Genomic DNA, 24,524 nt, shown 5'->3' with positions numbered 1-24,524 from the left:
TATATATATATATATATATATATATATATATATATATATATATATATGCTGCTATGAACATAGTGTAGCATGTGTCCTTGTTATATGTTGGAGGATCTCTTGGACATATGCCCAGGAGTGTTATAGCTGGGTCCTTGGGTACCACTATGTCAAATTTTCTGAGGAACCGCCAGACTGATTTCCACAGTGGTTCTACCAGTACCAGCTTGCGATCCCACCAACAATGGAGGAGTGTTCCCCTTTCTATATCCTCACCAGCATCTGCTGCCTACATAAAATCTCATACTATCAACTTAGGAGTACACCTGAAAGTTATATAACAAAACCAAGTGACTACACTGAGCAGGAGTAGTAGATGATAAACTCAGACCTAATAATAGTCCTTTGATTAAGTGAATTTGTTCCCATTATGTTCTCATTTATTTTATTGATTCAATTTGCCTCAGTGATAAACTACTGTGATCTTTGAACTTATTTTACCAGACTTTTACCCTTATATTTTATAAATGATTCAGAGGGAAAGTTGAAAGTAGAAAAGGATGTTGTATATTGAGAAAGCAAAGTGATGAATTCTGTTGTAATAAAGGAGGTGGTAAAGCAGCAGTGGGGGAAGGCAGTGGCTTCCAAGGACACCGGGGTGGTGACACCCAGTCCATCATAGGTCACAGTGGAGCTCAGATCACAGTGCAGACAGAATCCATATTTGGAGAATTACATAAGGTTTGAAAGAGAGAATAGTTAAAGGATACAAATTTATAAAGTTCTTATCTGGCCTTCTGTTTGAACTGAAGAGAAATTGAAACCAAAATAGTGAGATTTCTATTGTTTTATATTTGACAAACACAAAGATTTGGATGGTTGCTGATTTATACAAGTTGATATGGTAAGTGACTCTTACAATATATGATATATTTTTTTACTTTCTTCCTTTTCTGTACTTAATTAGAGGTTTATTTTTATTTTTTAAGATTTGATCGCTGTCATTTAGGGTTTTAGGGTTTCAAGGTCTTTTTTTTTTCTTTTTGGTTTGCTGACAGATTGTGTTTGCTTGCCCAGCACAGTCTGTACTATTTGATTTGGAAACACCACTGAGCCTTGGCTCCATACTTATCTTTAGTTTTAGAGGTTTGGTAGGCAGACTTGCTAAACTTTGTCTTTTTCTAGCCTTCATATGCAACATATGCTAAGCTTAGGTTGGTATTTCTTTCTTGTGGGTGGTATTTGTGGGTAAATGACTACTGTTTTGGGAGAGAATATAAGGTAAAACTCAGATGAATTATGAATTCTTTTAAGTAAAGCAACCACAACTTGATTACCTTTATGTAAAATATCTTCCTAATACTTTACAATTAAAAAAAAACCTAAAAACAAAACACAGACACTTTCAACGCTAGAGAGAATGTTAACTGATGAAAATGTTAATACAGATGATAAAACTATATGTGGAGATGTGTCACTAAGGAAACTCTAATATTTTAATGACATTACCATTACATTTTCACTATAAAGGTACTTAACTATGAGTCTTCTGGGCTAGTAACTACAGATGGCAAGAATACGTAAGCTGTCTCTTACTGACCATTGTTAGTTTATTTGTATTTTATAATGTTTTAGTTTGTCATAAATTTCAGGCAGAATATAATAAGGAAAGTAATTTTGTAAATAATGAATATTTGTATATGTAAACAGGGAGATTAGAGAAATAATTTAGAATTAACTGTGTTTTTTCTTTGTTTTTTGTTTTTTTTTGTTTTTTTGGTTTTTTTTTTGTTTGTTTGTTTTTCGAGACAGGGTTTTTCTGTGTAGCCCTGACTGTCCTGGAACTCACTTTGTAGATCAAGCTGTCCTGGAACTCAGAAATCCACCTGCCTCTGCCTCCCAAGTGCTGGGATTAAAGGCGTGTGCTACCATTGCCCGGCTGTGTTATTTCTTAACATTTAAATAGTCTTTAAATTATTTGACTTTGATAAGAAGAGTTTCAGCTAAATGTCTACATTTATGAGAGCTGATACATGAAGAGAAATCCTGAATTTATATTAGAGTCCTCTCTCTGTAATATTAACAATGAAGTAATAAGACACCTGTTTTATAACATTGCTAAGAAACTGCTATCGAGAATATTAAATATAATTTTCAGTTTATTTCTTAATAATAAATAAGATTTTATCCCGGGTGGGTGGGGGATGGGGTAAGGGGATAACATATGAAATGTAAATAAAATATCCAATTAAAAAAAAGATTTTAAATTTTTCTTCTTTCAAATTTTAGTCCACATTATGCATATTTATGGAATATTTTTTGGCAGTTCAGTAGTATTTAAACACTAACCACATTAGGGTTGTCAGCATTTCCATCTAGAGTTTTTGATAATCTTGTAATTTTTATCCATAATATATAGGTGAATTTAGTTCACAATAGCATATCAAATATCTTGTGGCTCACTAAGGAAAAGACATATAAGCATCTAAAAAAGTTATGATGAGAACCAAAAAATATATAATATATACATACATACATATATATACACACACACATACACACATACACATGATAAGAAACAATAATTGGCTTTCATAAGTATGCATTGTGTATGAGTATTGTAACACTACAAAGCAGTCATAAATATTAGATTTGCTTTATTAAAAATTGAAGTATTTGTACTTCATGAGAGCAACTGTTTTGTTGTTAGGGTGCTATCAAATGTTCTAATGTATTATCAAAGTTGTATGCTCCTGTTGTATATTAACATAATACATATTCATATACTAATATATAATCAAACACACATACATACACATGCACACACATGCACAAACTATTTATTTATTTATTTATTTATTTATTTTTATTTATAAAACCCAAAGCTACATAAATGTAACAGGTTTAGTGACTAAATTGCATCCTTAACTCTATTTGATATTATTATTATCTACAATTTCTTACTTACTTATATACAAGACAAGACATTATGATCATATTCCCTTCCCTCATATATTCTCTTAGACATTTTTGATGTTTTCCCAACTTTTCCTTTTATGCCTTTTTTATTTTTCTGTGCATTTTTTGTGCCTATGACTATATTTGCTATGTGTTGACACTACCAAAAATTATGCAATAACCAGAAGGGGACTATTACTTCACTCCATTCTCCAGATCTTATTCTCTTAAAAAAATATGTTTAAGTGCTTTGTTTGTTTGTAAAGCTATGCACTTGCACATGTACCACCTTCATAGGCTACAAGAGAAAGTTGTGTCCTCAGGAACTGGAGCTACTGATGTTTGTGATTTGCTATATGGTTGCTGGAAATCAAAACCAGGTCCTTTAGAAGACGAGGAGATACTATTAATTGCATAGCTATCTCTTTTGGGCAAAGCTCCTAAGATTCTTCCAGACCCTTTTCCATCATGATCTCTGGGGCACAATGTGGGTAATAAAGATGTCCTGTTTATGACTGAGCCTTCGGAATTCCCTTATTCTCATCTCTTTGAAGAGTTATGAGTCATTGCTTTGACTGTCTACACTGCTAAAGGGGTTCTTTGACTATAGCTGATAGTTATATCAATCTGTGGTTGTAAATGTAAATATTTAGAAAGCAATTAAATCACATATTTGTTTAATAAAACATCGGTGGTAGATTCTACCATCGAATACATGATCTCCCAAACTTGACCAGAACAAAGTGTGCATCCTACCTGTTGGACAGTCCTAGGATCAAATCAGAAAGTCCCTGGAACTTTTATGTCATTAATACATCTTGGCTGGAAGGTTGGTATTATAGCACAGGGTTACAGACTACATTGCTGAATTTTCTCTCTCAATCACTTTCCTATACTATGAAATCTATTCACTGTGGGGGAAGCTCCCAGCTCAATACAACTCTATGTATTCCATATCCAAAGGAAATGATGTTTTGAGCAATAAGCTATTGCCATTTTCTTTTGATGGGTGACCAAGATTACTGGCAATATGTACTGAGCACATATGGATGGTGGGTCTAGAGAGAACACAGAATGTCATAGAAGCATGAAATCATATGTCAGATATGTACAAAAATATAGATTTATTAAGAATTTGTTTATGTAGTTTGTTGTTAAAAGAGCAAAAGAGAACATTGTAATTGACAAAGAAATAATTAAGATCTTTAACAGTCTTGACAATCCTCTCAGACCTGGTATTTTCTCATTTCATCATCTTAATAAGTGATATCACCTTCAAATACCTTCATGTCCAGCATTTCTGTTTTACTTGCTATTAGTCTCCAGTTAACCCACACACCTACTGTTTTTCTAACAGTAACCTGCTCTGTTCAGGTGACAAGTCATTCACCTCATTCATGCAGTTATAAAAGTATTCCCAATGACCTGCTGTTTCCATTTTTACATCTATAACCTGGTTTCTTTCCACTGGCAGGAGTAGACTTCCATGAATTTTTTATCCTAAGTGTCTTCCCTTATAGTTTTGGTAGCTCTTTCTTCATTTTTTTGGATGGTCTTGGTCTGTTTGCCCCTCTGACATAATCTCATGGTATCTATCAACTTTTCAGATAAGCTTTAGTCTTCATTCTCAATATTAATGCTTCTTAAGTATTTTAAGTGTGTTATATGTATAGGCATTCCTGATAGCAACACAAAATTTTCTAGAAGAAAATAGAAGATTAATTGATTACTTTGTTTATATTTGGAAAGGAAATATAACAAATACTTTCATATAGATACTTAAAACTGTACAAGGCTCCAATCGTAATTCTCCTGAATGGATGATGTCATAAATGTTATCTAGTATAAATCAAATAATGCATAAACACCCATATAAAGCACACACAAATATTCATATATATGCATGTACAAACATATATGTATTTCTGGAAAGGGCTAATGTTTCTTCATTTAGAAAAAAAAACATTAAAACTCATGAAGAACTTCTTAAGACTTATGAGAACTTCATAAGACTTCATTAAGACTCATGAAGAACTCACAGAGCATTTAAATAGTTTTCCTGAGAAAGTTTTTGAATGTTTTTCACATTTTGACATTGTTATTGGTAATTGCTTACAGTTTATAGATAGCTAGTACTGGATTATTGATTTGTGTTAATATTTATTTTATTATGTTTTTTCACAGATAAAATACTTGTTAGAAAGAATACGGCCAACATCATAGCAAAATGAAATTCTTTCTGCTGCTTTCCCTCATTGGATTCTGCTGGGCCCAATATGACCCACATACTCAATATGGACGAACTGCTATTGTCCACCTGTTTGAGTGGCGCTGGGCTGATATTGCTAAGGAATGTGAGAGATACTTAGCTCCTAATGGATTTGGAGGGGTGCAGGTAAGACTTATTTACAATTCAAATGCTGATTTACTGTGCTTATGTAAAATTGTTTTCTAATTTTAAGTATCCTGAAGCAATATTTCACTTTACACATAATTTTCATGAGGAAGAAAAAATGGTGGGATGGCAACTTTATATTTTGTTTTCAGACAACCTGAGGACCTCTCTATTGTGCTGTCAATGTGTTCAATGATTCAAAACAATGAGAATGAATTTATACTGATTAAGAACTGCAAAATCATTGATAGTTTTCTATAGGATTTATTTATGTAAAGTAAGCCATGAGCTGATCATCTTAACTCGTTTATTTGTAGGTCTCTCCACCCAATGAAAACATTGTAGTCAACAGCCCCTTTAGACCATGGTGGGAAAGATATCAACCAATTAGCTACAAAATATGCTCCAGATCTGGAAATGAGGATGAATTCAAGGACATGGTGAACAGGTGCAACAATGTTGGTGTAAGTGAAGTTATATGTTCTTCAAAGTCAGTCTATGTAAAACCATGTTCTGTTGTTTCTTATTCTTCTTGAGCAAAAGGCTTCACACATTTAAACTTCTTTCTTTACATTTTAGCTCTAACTCAAAATTAACTACTCTTTTTAGGGGCAATTTTAAAATTTCTTTCATATGAACAATTTAAAGAAGAGACCTTATAAAGCAAAATCTGACTTTTAATCTTATAACCATACTCATTTTTTAAAAATATTATTTATTTATTTTTATTTATGTGAGTACACTATAGCTATCTTCAGACACACATCAGAAGAATACATCAGATCACATTACAGATGGTTGTGAGCCACCATGTGGTTACTGGGAATGGAACGCAGGTCCTCTGGAAGAGTAGTCAGTGCTCTTAACCGCTATGGAATCTCTCCAGCCTCCATAATCATTTTTAATAAACCTTTTCTGATTAGAAATTAGCAATTTCAGATGCAAACTTACTGCCATCTTAATGATTTATTGGTCCACTCACAATTTCTGCACTATTTCTTCTTTTAATAAAGACCAATGTCTACCTTTTTTTTTTCCTTCAGAGAGTAAGACTCAGATTAACTCCTTTCAAAATCAATGTCTATTAAAAAGAAACACTTTTAAAATGTCATTTTAGTTTTGGTTTTTGTGATGATGCTTTCTAGTTTTCCACTTACCAGTTCTGTAAATCCTCAACTAAATATTGACTATTATTGATCTTCATTTCATACTGACTTTTTGTCCTGTTGAAAATGAAGCTACAAAATATCTATCATCTATCTATCATCTATCTGCCATCTATCTCTTTACCTATCATCTACCTATATGTAGATTTGTTAATGTGCTGGGACTTTAACAATGGAAATGAAGACCTGGAAGTGGAAACATGAGAACTACAATAATGCTGCTCAGAAGAGAAAAATCTTGAGAATTAAGGAAGAAATATGGGTGTCATTACGCACATGGTAGTTTTGGAAAAGCACTTGATATGTAGTTTATTTTCCTTAGTTAACATAGTATAGGAGTTCAAAACTCAAATCAATATTCAAAATACTTTCCCTAGTCATTTGATGGCTCAGGGAAGATGCTAAAATATAATGCATATAACTATATTTTTATATATGCATAATATATTTAATGTATATATAATATGTTAATATATGTTTCATGAGTGTGCTACAGAGTTTAACCAATTTAATTTTATGTCTCTAAGCTGTCCTGAAGTACTCATTCTTCTCTTCAGGTCCGTATTTATGTGGATGCTGTCATTAACCATATGTGTGGAGTAGGGGCTCAAGCTGGACAAAGCAGTACATGTGGAAGTTATTTCAATCCAAATAACAGGGAATTTCCTGGAGTTCCATATTCTGGTTTTGACTTTAATGATGGAAAATGTAGAACTGGAAGTGGAGGCATTGAGAACTACAATGATGCTGCTCAGGTGAGGAAAAAAAATCAGAATTAAAAAAAAATCATGGTCTCGTTACGCACATGGATCTTTTGGAATAACATCTGACATGTGGCTTATACTCCTTATGAAATATGTTACTAGGAGTTGGAAACTCAAATCAGTCTTCAAAAACCTTCTCCTAGCCTCTTGATGGCTCAAGAAAGGTGCTAAATATTAAAAAAAATTATGTTTTATTCCTGTACCACATAAGAGAAGGAAAAGAAAAAAGAAAGGACACAAAGGGTTTTCTCAACCAACTAATAATATTACTTATTTTATTTCTGCCTCATCCAGTCACTATAATGGAAAATATTCGAAAGGTGTATCCACAGAAGAATGTGAATGTTCTTAGTTTTCCATAAAAAGGCTTTATGAAGCTTTTTTATTGGTTATTATATTTATTACATTTCAAATGTTAGCCCCAATCCTTGTTTCCCCTCTGCAAGCCTCCTATCTCATCCTTTCTTCCCCCTGCTTCTATGAGGGAGCTCCTGCACCCACCCTCCCACTCCCACCTCACTGCCCTAGCATTCCCCTACATGGGGGCATCTAGCCTTCCATGTAAACAGGTCAAGGACCTCCCCTCTCATTAAGGATTACCAGTATCCTGTCAGCAAGTGTTTCTTGGCATCAGCAATAGTGTCTGGGTTTGCTGTCTACAGATGAGATGGATCTCTAGGTGGGGCACTCTCTGGATCTCCTTTTCTTCAGTCTCTGTTTCACTCTTTGTCCCTGCATTTCCTTTAGACAAGAACAATTCTGGATTAATATTACTGAGATGGGTAGTCCCATCTCTCAATATCCCTCAGGGCTCTGCTTAAACTCTGGATATGGTCTCCACAGGTTCTCTAGACTAATCAGTGAATACTTATTTAGTTGAAGGAAATCTCAGGTAACAGGTGACATTTACATATTGAAAACAGTTTTGTTTTGTTTGTTTGTCTTAACAGGTCAGAGATTGTCGTCTGTCTGGCCTTCTGGATCTTGCACTTGAGAAAGAATATGTTCGGAATAAGGTGGCTGACTATATGAACCATCTCATTGACATCGGTGTAGCCGGGTTCAGACTTGATGCTTCTAAGCACATGTGGCCTGGTGACATAAAGGCAGTTTTAGACAAACTGCATAATCTAAATACAAAATGGTTCTATCAAGGAAGCAGACCTTTCATTTTTCAAGAGGTAATATAACACATATATGTACATATAAAATGACACTGTTTTGTTAAACAGAAGATAGATGGAAGGTTGTATTAAACATAATTTAATAGGCTAATGTCTGAGTGCTTTATAAAATGTACATTTTTTAGCTACCTTTTATTTAGATATAAGAGACTTAATTCTTTACCAGAATAAAGTTCTAAGGGAATGTAGAGAATTTATTTAGCCTGTGACATTATTGTGCCACTTAGTGTATACTCAGGGACCATTATGGGTTTTTTTTTTATTGGATGTTTTATTTACATTTCCTATGTTGTCCCCTTACCCCATCCCCCACCCACCCAGGAACCCCCAATCCCCTCACCCCTCCTCCTTCTTCTCTGTGGATGTAACCTCTGTCTACCCCCCCTCCCACCTCCCCACCCTCAAAATTCCCACCCTCAGGGACCATTATGTAAACACAGAAAATCTGAGTTTCTGACTCAAGTCAGTATTTCTAGGCTTAAATATTGTCTTAAGTATTATTAAGTGCATGAATTTTGCATAAATTAATTAATATTTGTGTGGACATTTTTCATGTGAAGAAGGTTACAATGTTTGTATTTGTTTGCTTTGGAGAATCAAATGAATTTGTAAGTGCTGAAATTGTTTATCTGACAGTAAGTACTATGTTAGTATGAATATCTGAATTTTCAATTATGTTAGGTAAAGTATGTCAGTCATTTTTACTGGACAAGAAATGATATTATCATAAAATCTCTTTCAGTATGATGTATATACTTAATAAAGGAATGAAGAAAATCACTTTGAACATGAACAGTCTAAGAAATTTATAGGATATTATTTTTACATTAAATATTTTAATATCATGTTTTTCAGTGACAGTTTTCCCCTATTTCTTTACTAGGTAATTGATCTGGGTGGTGAGGCAGTATCAAGTAATGAATATTTTGGAAATGGCCGTGTAACAGAATTCAAATATGGAGCAAAATTGGGCAAAGTTTTACGCAAGTGGGATGGAGAAAAGATGGCATACTTAAAGTAAATACATCACACTTTGTTATTTTGTCTGTCACAGATCTGTTATCATATTATCCCAATACATAATCATCTTAAAACATTCTAATTTATTAAGTATTTATCAAGATATTAGCTATTAAGCAGGCTGATTGCCCTCTAAACAATAAAAGATCATCTGGAATTAATAAATTTCATTTTCAATATCAGTAAAAAGGAGGCTGTCTAGTAACACAAAACATCACCTCCAGACTTTTTTCTGTCTTTGATATGAGTCTACTAGATTTTGGTAGTTTCAATCTACTGGAGTCAAAGTATTACTTGAAAATTTCTACTACTTGCAAATAAAACTGCAGTGTGGTTCTGCTGTTGCACTTATACATTGACTACAATAAATTTCTTTGAAATGTTTGCTCATAACATGGAGTGCAATATCCAATCCTTTTTATTTATTTTTTCATTATATATGCTGTGATATGAATATTTACCCTTTCTGAGTCAATCTACATTTCAATTTTACATGAGCATTGTGGATGAAATGCAAATAAATCTTATATGTAAAATTGCCTAGAAGAAAACCTTTCTGTGGAATAATCATTTGGTTACAGAGTCATTAGTTAATTTAAAATGGATTATAGAAAGAGGTTCAGATTATCATACTTTAAGTATTCTTTTCACGGACTAATGTGTGCATATATTTTTAAAAACTAGGAACTGGGGAGAAGGTTGGGGTTTTATGCCTTCTGACAGAGCCCTTGTGTTTGTGGACAACCATGACAATCAGCGAGGACATGGTGCTGGAGGAGCATCCATCCTGACATTCTGGGATGCTAGGTGGGTAAAGGTATTCTTTTTCTTTTTACACGTCCTTTAGTGATGGTACAATTTCTAGTTTTCTATCATGATTTTTGTTTTTATAATTCTCAGACTCTATAAAATGGCTGTTGGATTTATGTTGGCTCATCCTTATGGTTTCACCCGGGTAATGTCAAGTTACCATTGGCCAAGATATTTTGAGAATGGACAAGTAAGTTTAAATATACTTTTGAAGAAAGAGAAAGCAGTCCTGTTTTAATTTCACATGAAATTATTACACAAGAGACATGCCATAAAATATTTATTTAATACAATTTTTAGCATTGTAAGTATATTATAGAACTATGTACTGCTTTATCACTTTGAAACAATAACTTGAAAATTAGAGAACAAGAAGAACACAAAGTAAAGCACAGGAGTCTAGTAATTCTTCCCTTGTCCATTTGATGTGGGAATTGTGTATAGTAACACATGAAAGGAGGAAAGCAGCTTTTATTTAACCAAGACAAATATTTCCTAAATACTTCAGGATTTTTCTATGGAAGGTAAAGAAATTTTCAGTTTAACTGAGGTTACCTTTAAAAAAATCAGCTAAGGGTCCCAGGGACTTGAACTCCTGTTCATCCTATATAAGCTTTACTCTCTAAATCATCTCTCCAGACCCTTAGCTGATTTTTGATATTGTTTAGATTAATGTATTGCAAAAATATTTTTGTAACATTTACTATTCATGGAAAAGTCTTCAAATTTATGTGCTTACTTTAATATAATTTGTTTCATGTATTTTTTTAAGGTAACCTCAGTTAAACTGAAAAGTTTCTTTACATTCCATAAATATAAAATAAATAAAAATCTATAATTCTGTGAAATATGACCTAAGACAACTATGGTATATACACTGAAATAGTAAATATGCAGTATTGGTCTGTATAAATACTGAAGTAGTTAGACACTATATAGTTAGTATACAGACTCAAGTAACAGAACACTTTGAGTTTAGTGCAAGAGAAATACAACATGCATGTTAAAAACCTGAGGCTTTTCCCTTTAATTAAGGATGTCAATGACTGGGTGGGACCACCAAATAACAATGGAGCAACAAAAGAAGTTACCATTAATGCAGACAGCACTTGTGGCAATGACTGGATCTGTGAACATCGATGGCGTCAAATAAGGTGGGGATGTCTCTTACAATTCTTGTGTAATAAAGTTGTTTACACTTTTATTTTAAATGTAGTTTTAAGAGTACCAGCATTTCATGAGACATTGTGTTTTTAGGAACATGGTTGCCTTCAGGAATGTAGTCAATGGTCAGCCTTTTGCAAACTGGTGGGATAATGGCAGCAACCAAGTAGCTTTTGGCAGAGGAAACAGAGGATTCATTGTCTTTAACAATGATGACTGGTAAGTGAATATCACTTACAGTAGAATTATATACTATTATACTCTTAGGCACTTCTATTTACTTTCTGTTCACTTAAAGCTTTACATATTTTATTAATGGATTTAAGAAAGCATAGTGACCTAAAAGCTGTAGAAAAAACAAAGCTTGCTCTTAATATGTTTTTCAATTTTGAAGAGTTTGTTTTAAGTAGCGTTTTGATATTTACTGTTGTTGTTGATGCATTTTTACACTGTCATGTGTATATATACTCATGTGACAGATGTACAAAAGACATAAACATTCAATAATAATCTTAAAAATCAGATAAAAGACAGGCAGTATTAGTTTCAAATCAGACCCTAGCTCTGTATCTCAACTATTTATTTTTCTGTTTCTTTGGTATACAGTCTTAAAATGCCTGCCTTAAAATGTGTGCGATAATTCTCTTTGTCTTTGTGATTAATCTTTTCACATTTGTATACTTGGGCATGGCCAATGTTTTTACTCAGAAGACAGATGTGGATTGGTTCTACAATCTCCAATGACTAGCCTTCCATTTATGATACATGCATCTTTTTATTCCTCTTTAATAATTTCCTCCTACATACAACTACACTTAGAGAATCTCTTTGCATGAATCTGAGTTATCTTTTGCTAAAGTTATCTTTTGGTCATTTAGATGATTGCATTAGTTTCTTTTTTGATGCTATGAGTAAACAGCATTGACCAAGGTAACTTATAGAAGAATTTATTTGTGCTTACAGTTACCAAAGTTTGACTCCATTAACAAAAAGTATGAGGTTGGAAACCTTAAGGTGATGCTCACATTTTGAACCACAAGAACAGTGCAGAAAGAGCTGATTAGAAAACATGCAAGTGTTTTTATTCTCAAAGCCACCTTCAGTGACAAAATTCCAATAGTCCACATCACCCATACACTCACTTCCCCAAACTGTGCCACTAGCTGGAAACCAAGTTTTTAGCTTACCATGTATATATGCATGTATTTATTATATGTATATATGTTATATATAATGATACATATATATAATCATTTATTAGGTCATTGGTCATTAAATCATAATTTCTTTTATATAGTACAAATTTTAGACAAGTAATCATTTTGCAGATAGTTTGCTTTCTTACATTTTTCTGTGTTGAACTTGATTTGAGAATTACCTTTTTTTTCCAGGGCTCTGTCAACAACTTTACAGACTGGTCTTCCTGCTGGCACATACTGTGATGTCATTTCTGGAGATAAAGTCGATGGCAATTGCACTGGAATAAAAGTCTATGTTGGCAATGATGGCAATGCTCATTTTTCCATTAGTAACTCTGCCGAAGACCCATTTATTGCAATCCATGCAGAGTCAAAAATATAAAATTTAAAATAAACACAAATTGAGAGCATCAATCATTTCTATTTCCTGTCTTTTCTGTAATTTCACATTTATATTTCAATCACATTTAGTAAAATTTATAGGCAATATTTACAGCCAGGATTTTGATGCAATTTAGAAGTTTATCTTTAAATTATTTGTCAAAAGAAAGTCTCAGATTTATAAAGCCATCCTAACAAATATATTGTTTTATCACTTATAACATTTGTTTCATGGTATCCTAGTTTCTCATTACTTTAATCATAATTACTCCCTTATCTTCTTTTATTTCCTTCTATTTTCACTAGATCTCCTCCTTGTCCCAACAAACTCTCCACCTCACATTTTCATGTAAATTTTGCTTTGATTTTCATGATGATGCTTTCTAGTTTATCCTTCCCACTTCTGTAAATCCTCAACCAAATATTGACTATTTTTTTCTCTTTTTTATTGGATGCTTTATTTACATTTCATATGTTATCCCCTTACCCCATCACCCCCCACCCTGGAACCCCCATACGCTCACCCCTCCTCCTGCTTCTCTGAGGATGTACCCCTACTTACCCCACCTCCCACCTCCCCACCCTCAAATTCCTACACCCTGGGGCATTCAGCCTTCATGAGACCAAGGATCTCTTCTTCCACCTATGCCCAGCAGGGCCCTCCACACTTACATATACAGCTGAAGTCATGGATCCCTCCCTAAGTGAACCAAGGCTGGTGGTTTAGACACTGGGAGCTCTGGTTGGTTGGTATTGTTGCTCTCCTCATGGGGCCGCAAACCCTTTCAACTCCAACAGTCTTCACCCTAACTCCTCCATTGGGAACCCCATGATAAATTCAATGGCTAGCTGTGAGGATCTGCCTCTGAATATGTCAGACTCTTGCAGACCTCTGAGGAGACATCTATATCAGGCTCTTATCATCATGCCCTTCCTGAATTCCACTTCAGTATCTACCTTTGGTGACTGCACATGGGATGGATACTCAGGTGGAATGGTCTTCAGACGGCCCCCTCCTTCAGTTTCTGTCCCTCACTTTGTGTCCATATTTGCTCCCTTGAGTATTTTGTTGCTCCTTCTAAGAAGAACTGAATCACCCCCACTTGGACTTCATTCTCTATGAGCTTCATGTGGCCTGTGAGGTGCATCTTGGGCACTTCAAGGTTCTGGGCTAATATCCAATAATCAGTGAGTGAATACCATGTGTGTTCTTTTGTGATTGGGTTGCCTCATTCAGGATAATAATTTCTACTTCCATCCATTTACCTAGGAATTTCTCGAATTCATTGTTTTTAATAGCTGAGTAATACTCCATTGTGTAAATGTACCACATTTTTTGTATCCATTCCTCAGTTGAAGGACATCTGGGTTCTTTCCAGCTTCTGGCTATTATTAATAAGGCTGCTATGAACATAGTGGAACATATATCCTTGTTATATATTGGAGCATCTTCTGGGTATATGCCTAGGAGTGGTATAGCTAGATCCGCAGGTAATGCTATGTCCAATTTTCTGAGGAGCCACCAGACTGATTTCCAAAGTGGTTGCACCATCTTGCAGTCTCACCAACAATGGAGGAGTGTTCCTCTTTCTCCACACCCTCGCCAGCTTCTACTATCACCTGAGTTTTTAATCTTAGCCATTCTGACAGGTTGTGCGATGGAATCACAGGGTTGTTTTGATTTGCATTTCCCTGATGACTAAGGATACTGAACATTTCTTTAGGTGCTTCTCGGCCATTCAAGTTTCCTCAGTTGAAAATTCTTTGTTAGGCTCTATACCTCATTTTTTAATAGGGTTATTTGGTTGTCTGGAGTCTAATTTCTTGAGTTCTTTGTATATATTAGATATTAACCCTCTATCAGATGTAGGATTCGTAAAGATATTTTCCCAATTTGTTGGTTGTTGTCTTGTCCTAATGACAGTGTCCTTTGCCTTACAAAATCTTTGCAATTATATGAAGTCCCATTTGTCAATTCTTGATCTTAGAGCATATGCCATTGATGTTCTGTTCAGGAACTTTTTCCCTGTGCCCAAGTTTTCGAGGCTCTTCCCCACCTTCTCTTCTATTAGTTTCAGTGTATCTGGTTTTATGTGGAGGTCCTTTATCCACTTAGACTTGAACTTTGTACAAGGAGATAAGAATGGATCAATTTGCATTCTTCTAAATGTTGTCCTCCAGTTGAACCAGTACCATTTGTTGAAAATGCTGTCCTTTTTCCACTGGACAGATTTAGCTCCTTTGTCAAAGATCAAGTGACCATAGGAGTGTAGGTTCATTTCTGGGTCTTCAATTCTATTCCATTGATCTTCCTGCCTGTCTTTGTACCAATACCAGGTAGTTTTTATCACTATTGCTCTGTAGTACAGCTTGAGGTCAGGGATGGTGATTCCTCCAGAAGTTCTTTTATTGTGGAGAATAGTTTTCACTATCCTGGGTTTTTTGTTATTCCATATGAATTTGAGAATTTCCTTTTCTAACTCTGTGAAGAATTGAGTTGGGATTTTAATGGGGATTGCATTGAATCTGTAGATTGCTTTTGGCAAGATGGCCATTTTTATTATATTAATCCTGCCAATCCATGAGCATGGGAGATCTTTCCATCTTCTGAGATCTTCTTCGATTTCTTTCTTCAGGGACTTGAAGTTCTTGTCATAAAGGTCTTTCACTTGCTTCGTTAGATTCACACCAAGGTATTTTATATTATTTGTGACTATTGTGAAGGGTGTCATTTCTGAGGAGCCACCAATTTCTTTTTCAGTCTGTTTATCTTTCATATAGAGGAAGGCTACTGATCTGTTTGAGTTGATTTTATAACCAGCCACTTTGCTGAAGTTGTTTATTAAGTTTAGGAGTTCTCTGGTGGAAGTTTTGGGGTCACTTAAGTATACTATCATATCATCTGAAAATAGTGATTTTTGACTTCTTCGTTTACTATTTGTATCCCTTTGACTTCTTTTTGTTGTTTAATTGCTCTGCCTAGGACTTCCAGTATTATATTGAATAGGTAGGGGGAGAGTGGGCAGCCTTGTCTAGTCCTGGATCTTAGTGGGATTGCTTCAAGTTTCTCTCCATTTAGTTTGATGTTGGCTACTGGTTTGCAGTAAATCACTTTTACTATGTTTAGGTATGGGCCTTGAGTTCCTGATCATTCCAATTCTTTTATCATAAAGGGATGTTGAATTTTGTCAAATGCTTTCTCAGCATCTAGTGAGATGATCACGTTTTTTTCCTTTGAGTTTGTTTATATAGTGGATTACATTGATGGATTTCCGAATATTGAACCATCCCTGCGTTCCTGGGATAAACCCTACTTGATCATGATGGATGATTGTTTTGCTGTGTTCTTGGATTCGGTTTGCAAGAATTTTACTGAGTATTTTTGCATCGATGTTCCTAAGGGAGATTGGTCTGAAGTTCTCTTTCTTTGTTGGATCTTTGTGAGGTTTGGGTATGAGTGTTATTGTAGCTTCATAGAACGAATTGGGTAGTGCTGCTTCTGTTTCTGTTTTGTGGAATAGTTTGAAGAGAATTGGTATTAGGTCTTCCTTGAAGGTCTGATAGAATTCAGCACTAAAACCATCTTGTCCTGGGATTTTTTTGGTGGGGAGACTTTTAATGAATGCTGCTATTTCCTTAGGGGTTATGGGAGTGTTTAGATGGTTTATCTGCTCCTGATTTAACTTTGGTACCTTGTATCTGTCTAGGAAGTTGTCCATTTCATCCAGGTTTTCTAGTTTTGTTGAGTATAGGCCTTTGTAGTAGGAACTGATGATTTTTTGAATTTCTTCAGTTTCTGTTGTTATGTATCCCTTTTCAGTTCTGATTTTATTAATTTGGATACTGCCTCTGTGCCTTCTGGTTAATCTGGCTAAGGGTTTATCTATCTTGTTGATTTTCTCAGCTAGTAGTTTTGTTGATATTTTGTATTGATATTTATTGATATTCTGTTTCTATTTGGTTGATTTTAGCCCTGAGTTTGATTATTTCCTGCCTTTTACTCCTCTTGGGTGTATTTGCTTATTTTTGTTCTAGGGCTTTCAGTTATGCTGTCAAGTTGTTAGTGTGTGCTCTCTCCATTTTCTTTTTGTAGGCACTTAGAGCTATGAGTTTTCCTCTTAGCACTGCTTTCATGGGGTCCCACAAGTTTTTGTATGATGTGTCCTCATTTTCATTAAATTCCAAAAAGTCTTTAATTTCTTTCTTTATTTCTTCCTTGACCAAGTCATCACTGAGTAGAGAATTGTTCAGTTTCCATGTGCACGCAGGTTTTTCATTGGTATTGTCATTATTAAAGACCAGTCTTAGTCCGTGGTGATCTGATAAGATGCAAGGGGTTATTTCAATCTTTTTGTATCTGTAGAGGCCTGTTTTGTGACCAATTATATGGTATATTTTGGAGAAGGTACCATGAGGTGCTGAGAAAAAGGTATATTCTTTTGTTTTAGGATGAAATGTTCTACAGATATCTGTTAAGTCCATTTGGTTCATAACGTCTGTTAATTTCAAAGTGTCTCGGTTTAGTTTTTGGTTCCATGATCTGTCCATTGCTGAGAGTGGGGTGTTGAAAACCCCACTATTTTTGTGTGAGATGTAATGTGTGTTTTGAGCTTTAGTAGACTTTCTTTTATGTATGTAAGTGCCCTTGCATTTGGAGCATAGATGTTCAGAATTGAGAGTTCACCTCGGTAGATTTTTCCTTTGATGAGTATGAAGTGTCCTTCCTTATCTTTTTTGATTACTTTTGGATAAAAGTCAATTTTATTTGATATTAGAATGGCTACTCCAGCTTGTTTCTTGGGACTATTTGCTTGGAAAATTATTTTCCATCCTTTTATTCTGACGTATTGCCTGTCTTTGTCACTGAGGTGCGTTTCCTGTATGCAGCACAATTCTGGGTCCTGTTTGTGTATCCAGTTTGATAGTCTTTCTATGGGGGACTTGAGTCCATTGATGTAAAGAGATATTAAGGAAAATTATTGTGGCTTCCTGCTATTTTTTTATTAGAGGTAGAATTATGTTTGTATAGCTTTCTTCTTTTAGAGTTGTTGGAAGATTACTTCCTTGCTTTTTCTAGGTTGTAGTTTCCCTCCTTCTGTTGGCATTTTCCATCAATTATCCTTTGAAGTGCTGGATTTGTGGGAAGATATTGTGTAAATTTGGTTTTGTCATGGAATATCTTGGTTTCACCATCTATAGTGATTGAGAGTTTTGCTTGGTACAGTAGTCTGGGCTGGCAATTGTGTTCTCTTAGGGTCTGTATGATGTCATTCCAGGCTCTTCTGGCTTTTATAGTCTCTGGTGAGAATTCTGGTGTAATTCTTATAGGTCTGCCTTTATATGTTACGTGCCTTTTTTCCCTTACTGGTTTTAGTATTTTTTTCTTGGTTTTGTGCATCTGATGTTTTGATTATTATGTGACGGGAGGTATTTCTTTTCTGGTCTAGTCTATTTGTTGTTCTGTAGGCTTCTTGTATGTTTATGGGCATCTCGTTCTTTAGGTTAGGGAAGTTTTCCTCAATAATTTTGTTGAAGATAGTTACTGGTCCTTTAAGTTGGGAATCTTCTCTCTCATCTATCCCTATTATTTTTTATATATATAAAATTTATTTTTTTCACATAGTAATTTATACTCATTCACACAGGGGTTATAAACACAAAAATGCAGGACATGGGGAATTGAATATACCTATTATCCTTAGGTTTGGTCTTCTCATTGTGTCCTGGATTTCCTGGATGTTTTGAGTTAGGAGTTTTTTTGCATTTTGCATTTCCTTTGACAACTGTGTCAATATTTTCCACCGTATCTTCTGCATTTGAGATTCTCTCTTCTATCTCTTGTATTCGGTTGGTGATGCTTGCGTCTATGACTCCTGATCTCTTTCCTAAGTTTTCTATCGCCATGATTGTCTCCTTTTGAGATTTCTTTATTGTTTCTATTTCTATTTTCAGATCCTGAATGTTTTTGTTTAATTCCTTCTTTGTGTTTTCTTGCAGTTCTTTAATGGATTTCTGTGTTTCCTCTTTAAGGGCTTCTACCTGTTTACTTGTACTCTCCTGTATTTCTTTAAGGGAGTTACTTAATTCCTTCTTATAATCCTCTATCACCATCATGAGAAGTGATTTTAATTCTGAATCCTGCTTTTCCAGTATGATGGGTGTCCAGGGCTTGCTATATTGGGAGAACTGGGTACTGATAATGTCAAGTAACTTTGGTTTCTGTTGCTTATGTTCTTGTGCTTGCCTTTCGCCATATGGTTAACTCTAGTGTTACCTGCCCTCACTGTGTAAGACTGGAGTCTGTATTTACAGTTATCTTACTTGTGGCAGATCTCCTCAGAGTCCAGATGTCTCTGTGGTCTCATGATCCTAATCTCCTGGATGGAAGAACTCCTGGGACTCAGGTCACTTCTGGGATCTGGAAATCCTTCTGCTCTGGGTACAGTGGTTCCTCGACGATGGCTCAGGATTCTGTTTCTCCACAGAAGCAGACCAGCACTGTGTCTGCCCCAGCCATAAGGACCAGTCAGGGGCGGAAGGAAAGTGGAATTCTGGAGGGGCGGGGTTTCGGTAGCTGGTGGGTCCTGAGTGTCTCTGGCTCCCAGATATAAGTCTGGGGGATACGGAGTTAGATGGGGTTCTTACCCACTGCTCTGAGTGCAGTCACTCCTCTAGGATGACTCAGGATTCAGTATCTCCACAGGTTCAGACCAGCTATGTATCTGCCCTAGCCAAAAGGACCAGGCAGGGGCCGAAGGGACCAAATATTGACTATTATTGACCTTCATTTTGCATTGTCTTTTTGTCCTGTTGAAAATGAAGCTACAAAATATCTTTCTGTCTGTCTGTCTGTCTGTCTGTCTGTCTATATTTGGGACCTGATGCTCTTAAGTAGCATTGCCTACATGACCATGGGTGAAAAGTTACTACTTGAACAGAGGCAGCATACTAGTGGATAAAGCACTAAGGAATATAATTTCTCTCACTCTAGAGCCAAAAATTACTTCTAGCTTCTTAGGAAGGGATTGTGCCTTCTGGCATTTTCCCCAATTCCTGGTAGAATCTTAATGTGCCAAATTTCAAGCAGAACTTAAGTAGTTGACCACTGCTGTGAGTTCATGAATAAAACACCATTTTATTACCAAAGATAGCATCTAACAGCACTCATTTCCATCCTCTGATCTTGCATTCTTTCCAGCACCTCTTCCATGCTACTACCTGATGTCTGAATAAGACTTATAGATGTTTCCTTTTGGGATGAGGACTCAATAGTCACTTCAATTTTAACACTTAGACAAGTCATGAGTCTCTGCTTTGTTGTCACCTACAGAAAATAAAACCTCACTGAAAAGGTGACAGCAAGGCAAATCAGTGGGTATAGCATAACCATGTAGAAAATGAATGAATACTACAATGTCTACTTAGTAAAAGAGCCTTAGTAATTGTCTCCTAAGTTCATTTGCTATTCTAAAACTCAGTAAGTAGACTAGGCTGGCTTCAAACTCATAGAGACCCACCTGTCTCTATCTCCCTAGTGGTGAGATTATTGGGATTAAATGCCTGTGTCATTGTGACTGGCTATAGTTTTAGTTATGGTAAATCTCCCTCTTAGTTTTTTATCTCCCCTATTTCTCAACCACATCACTTTTAAAAGTTTTCCATTCATGTTCTTGTGATATGGGGGGTGCATCTTTTGAGTATGTGCCCAGGAGTGCCATTTTTACAGGATAGGTCTTCAGGTCAAACTATTCCCATTTTCTGAGAAACTGCCAGATTGATTTCAGGAGTAGTTGTACAAGTTTTCAATTCTACCACCAATGAAGGAGTGTTCTGCTAGCTCCACATCCTCACCAGCATCTGCTGTCACTTGAGTTTTTTATCTCAGTCATTCCAATTGGTGTATGATGTACTCTCTGGGTTGTTTTGATTTGCATTTCCCTGATAGTAAGGATGTTGAATATTTACTTAAGTGCATCTCAGCCATTCAAGATTACTCTGATGAGACACATGATTCCACTATGTTCATAGCAGCTTTATTGCTAATAGACAGAAACTGAAAATAACCCAGATGATCCTCAACCAAAGAATAGATACAGAAAATGCGGTTAATTTATACAATAGAATACTACTCAGGTATTAAAGACAAAGACATTTTGAATTTCTCAGGCCAATCGATGGAAATAGAAAATATTATCCTGTGTGAGGGGTAAAAATAGACTCAAAAGAACATACACTGTATGTACTCATTTATAAGTGCATATTAGCCAAAAGTACAGAGGGGGGCATTGGAATATTTCTAGGATGTGCCATAGACCTGGAATGGGGGAGGCTCTCAAGAGTCTCTGGGAATGACTTTAGCTGAGACTCCTAGGAATGGGGATATTGAACATTCTTTAGCCAGGCAGGAACCCTGGTGTCAGGGTAAGGACATCAACCCAACCACAAAACCTTTGACCCACAATTTGTCCTGTCTAAGAAATACAAGGACAAAGGCGGAACAGAGACTGAGGGAATGGCTAACCAATAACTGGCCCAGCTTGAGATCCATCCCAAAAGCAAGCACCAACCCTTGACATTATTAATGACCCTCTGTTATGTTTGCAGATTGGAGGTAATTATAATTGTCCTCTGAGAGGTTCCATCCAGCAGCTGACTGAAGCAGATGCAGAAGCCCACAGGCAAATGTTGGCTGGAACTTGAGAGTCTTATGGAAGTTGAGGGAAAGGTTCGAGGGTCATGGATGGGATATATAGGAACTTCACAGGAAGACCAATGGAGTTGACTAATCTGGATCCTGTGTCACTCTCAGATACTGAACCATCAACCAAAGATCATACAGGGCTTGGACCTAGACTCCTTGCACATATGTAGCAGATGTGCAGCTTAGTCTTCATTTAGGTCCCTCAACAACTGGAGTGGTAGCTGTCCTTAAAGCTGTTGCCTATCTGTGGATCCATTTCCCCTAACTGGGCTGCCTTGTCTGGCCTCAGTAGGAGAGGATGTACCTAGCTTTGCAGAGACTTGATATGCTAGGGTCACAGGATACCCATGGAGGCTCTACCCTTTCAGAGGAATAGAGAGGGTGATGGGTGAGGAACTTCATGAAGGGAGAGGGGCAACAATCTGGATATAAAGTGAATAAATGAATATATTAATAAAAAATAGTTTTCCATCCATATCATTCTATCCTTTGTTCTATATTCATATCATAACTCTTCTTGTTTCTGACAGTCTTTTATGTTCTCTTATCTGGTGCTATGTGATGGCCTTTTTCTAGCTCTCAGGCTACCACAAGGACTCTGTGTTAAAGAAACAAATTTAATTATTTGAAACTAGGATCTCTCTATGAGAGATCATATACAACATTTGTCTCTCTGGGCATAGGTTGGCTCACTATAGTATTTTCTAGTTCATAACATCTTACGGAAAATTTCCTAAATTCAGTCGTGTGAATTTACCATAGTTTCATCATCTATTCCTCAGTTGATGGAATTATAGGTTCATTCTATTCCCTAGCTATTATAAACAGAACAATATTGAACATGGCCATTTGAGTGTCTCTGCAGAGGAGTATAGAATCCTTTGACAATGTCATGAGTAGTATATTTGGGTCAAGTGGAAACTTTGTTTCTAAGAACTCTTCTCACTAGTATCTATTCTGGCAATGCCAGCTTAAATTCTCCCCAGAAGTGAATAATTTCTTTCTTTTTACAACTTTTGCAAGCTCTTGTAATTTGATTTCTTCATTATAGACTTTCTGAGTGGGGCAAACTGAAGTGCCCAAATTAGTTTTAATTTGCCTTGTCTTGATAACTAAAGATCTTGAACACTTTTAAAAAATAATTTATTCATTTACTTTATGTCCTTATTGCAGTTTTCCCTCCCTCTTCTTCTCCCAGTCCTCCTCCCCAACCTATTCCTACTTTGACTTCTCCTCCCCTTCTCTTCAGAAAAAGAAGGGGCCTCCTATGGATAGCAACCAACATTGGCATATCAAATTGCAATAAGACTAGTTACATCTTCTCCACTAGGTCCAAAGGATGCAGCCCTGTAGGGAGAAAGGATTTTAAATGCAGGCAAGAGAGTCAGATACAGCCCCCTACTGTTGGTGATGCTTTCAGCAGACTTGATGGGCAATGGCTTTCTTGGCGAGGGCCTTTTCTGGTATTGCTGGGCGTAGGAGGCCTCAAAGAAAAAAGACAGAGTTGTGGAGTCAGAAATGGAATACAGCATATGGATTGCAGTCTACTTCTCTTGAGCATGCTTTTAGGGAAGTTGGTGGGCAGAGGCTTGAAGGCGAGAGGTGCTTATCAGTGATGTGTTCCTGGTTCTGCTAGGCCTCTGTGAAGTTACCCATAATTGTGGGGCAGGAAATGGCACACAGGGTATGGGGTACAATTTACTTGTGTTGAGTGAGCTTTCAAGGGAGTTGGCAGCAGGGGCTTCAGTTGAAAGAGGCGTACATGGTCATGTCTCTGGATTTGACAGGCCTCCATAAAAGCAGGCAGAGTTGTGATGAGGGAAATGGAGAACAGGCTATGGGGTGCATTTACTGCTGTTGGGAGTGTTCTCAGGAGAACTGGCTGGTGGGTGCTTGGAAAATTCCTTCCTTCCTTCCTTCCTTCCTTCCTTCCTTCCTTCCTTCCTTTCTTTCCTTCTTTCTTTTTCTCTCTTTTTATCTTTTTTACATGAATAGAAAGTTATTCAACATAAAAAATACTGGAAAGGAAAATAAAAATAAATTATCATGCTAACATGAATGCTTATAAAATTTTATATGCTTATTTCTTACTCATAAATGACTCTCTGCTTTTGTTTTTCCATAGAATTAGTGATTACCACAAATTTCTTGACTTTTTGGCTTTTGCTTCAATATTCTGTCAACCATAGTTGTCATCTGTTCTGATAATTAAAGGTGTTTAGATGATTTTTGTCTCAATAATGTTGTTTTAATAAAATAAAATGAAATAAGATAAAACAAAACCATCACATCAAAGTTGGATAAGACAAGCCAACAGAAGTAACAGAATCCCAAGAGAAGGCACAAGAATCAAAGACCCAGTCATTCAAACATTCAGGAGTACAATAGAAGTACAAAGCTGATTTACTGATGAACAAGTTTTCTAGTTTTTCTCAGTTGTCTCTACGTGCTTATCTATTTAGTATAATTCAAAACTAATAAAATCTCAAACATAACAGATAGGTTCGCCAGTTTCTGAGAACAATTTGTGCTTTCTTTCTCCTGACTTTGAGCTTACCCAATGCACCATTCATTTCTACCTGGCATTCTTAGCACCTTACACACACTGCCTCTCAAGCACTTGCTTTACTTCATACTATTTATTCTAAACTTGCTTCAATGCTATAACCTAGTTTACTTTGCTTATTACTGGTTTTGAAAGGACTGCTGCCTTTCATCCTTTAACTCAGAGCCAAGGTTACTTTATCAGAGAGGTGTGCCCTGACCAACAAGTATGAAAGACCCCAATCTTGAACTCAAAAAT

The 24,524-nt window shown here is 35.9% G+C and overlaps 1 protein-coding gene across 2 annotated transcripts in view; it reads left to right on the top strand.

Moving 5' to 3' along the window:
- LOC114612371 (alpha-amylase 1) overlaps positions 1-13,053 on the top strand; it is a 17,495-nt gene extending 4,442 nt beyond the window's left edge. The window contains exons 1-11 of one of the 2 annotated variants that reach the window (XM_028757329.1): positions 625-883; positions 5,122-5,332; positions 5,650-5,796; positions 7,056-7,253; positions 8,213-8,443; positions 9,330-9,463; positions 10,151-10,273; positions 10,367-10,466; positions 11,312-11,430; positions 11,534-11,659; positions 12,832-13,053. In XM_028757329.1, coding sequence (XP_028613162.1) covers positions 5,165-5,332; positions 5,650-5,796; positions 7,056-7,253; positions 8,213-8,443; positions 9,330-9,463; positions 10,151-10,273; positions 10,367-10,466; positions 11,312-11,430; positions 11,534-11,659; positions 12,832-13,021 — 1,536 coding nt within the window. In that variant the 5' untranslated portion in view covers positions 625-883; positions 5,122-5,164 and the 3' untranslated portion in view covers positions 13,022-13,053. Of the gene's footprint in view, positions 1-624; positions 884-5,121; positions 5,333-5,649; positions 5,797-7,055; positions 7,254-8,212; positions 8,444-9,329; positions 9,464-10,150; positions 10,274-10,366; positions 10,467-11,311; positions 11,431-11,533; positions 11,660-12,831 lie in introns of those variants that run through there. The other variant, XM_028757330.1, reaches the window with a different exon arrangement.
- The last annotated feature ends 11,471 nt before the right edge of the window (positions 13,054-24,524 follow it).

The sequence above is a fragment of the Grammomys surdaster genome, unplaced genomic scaffold (assembly GCF_004785775.1).
Source record: "Grammomys surdaster isolate TR1022 unplaced genomic scaffold, NIH_TR_1.0 126158, whole genome shotgun sequence".
NCBI classification, from domain to species: domain Eukaryota; kingdom Metazoa; phylum Chordata; class Mammalia; order Rodentia; family Muridae; genus Grammomys; species Grammomys surdaster.
Note: the sequence above shows the minus strand (reverse complement) of the source record. Positions and strands in the feature narration are given on the sequence as shown.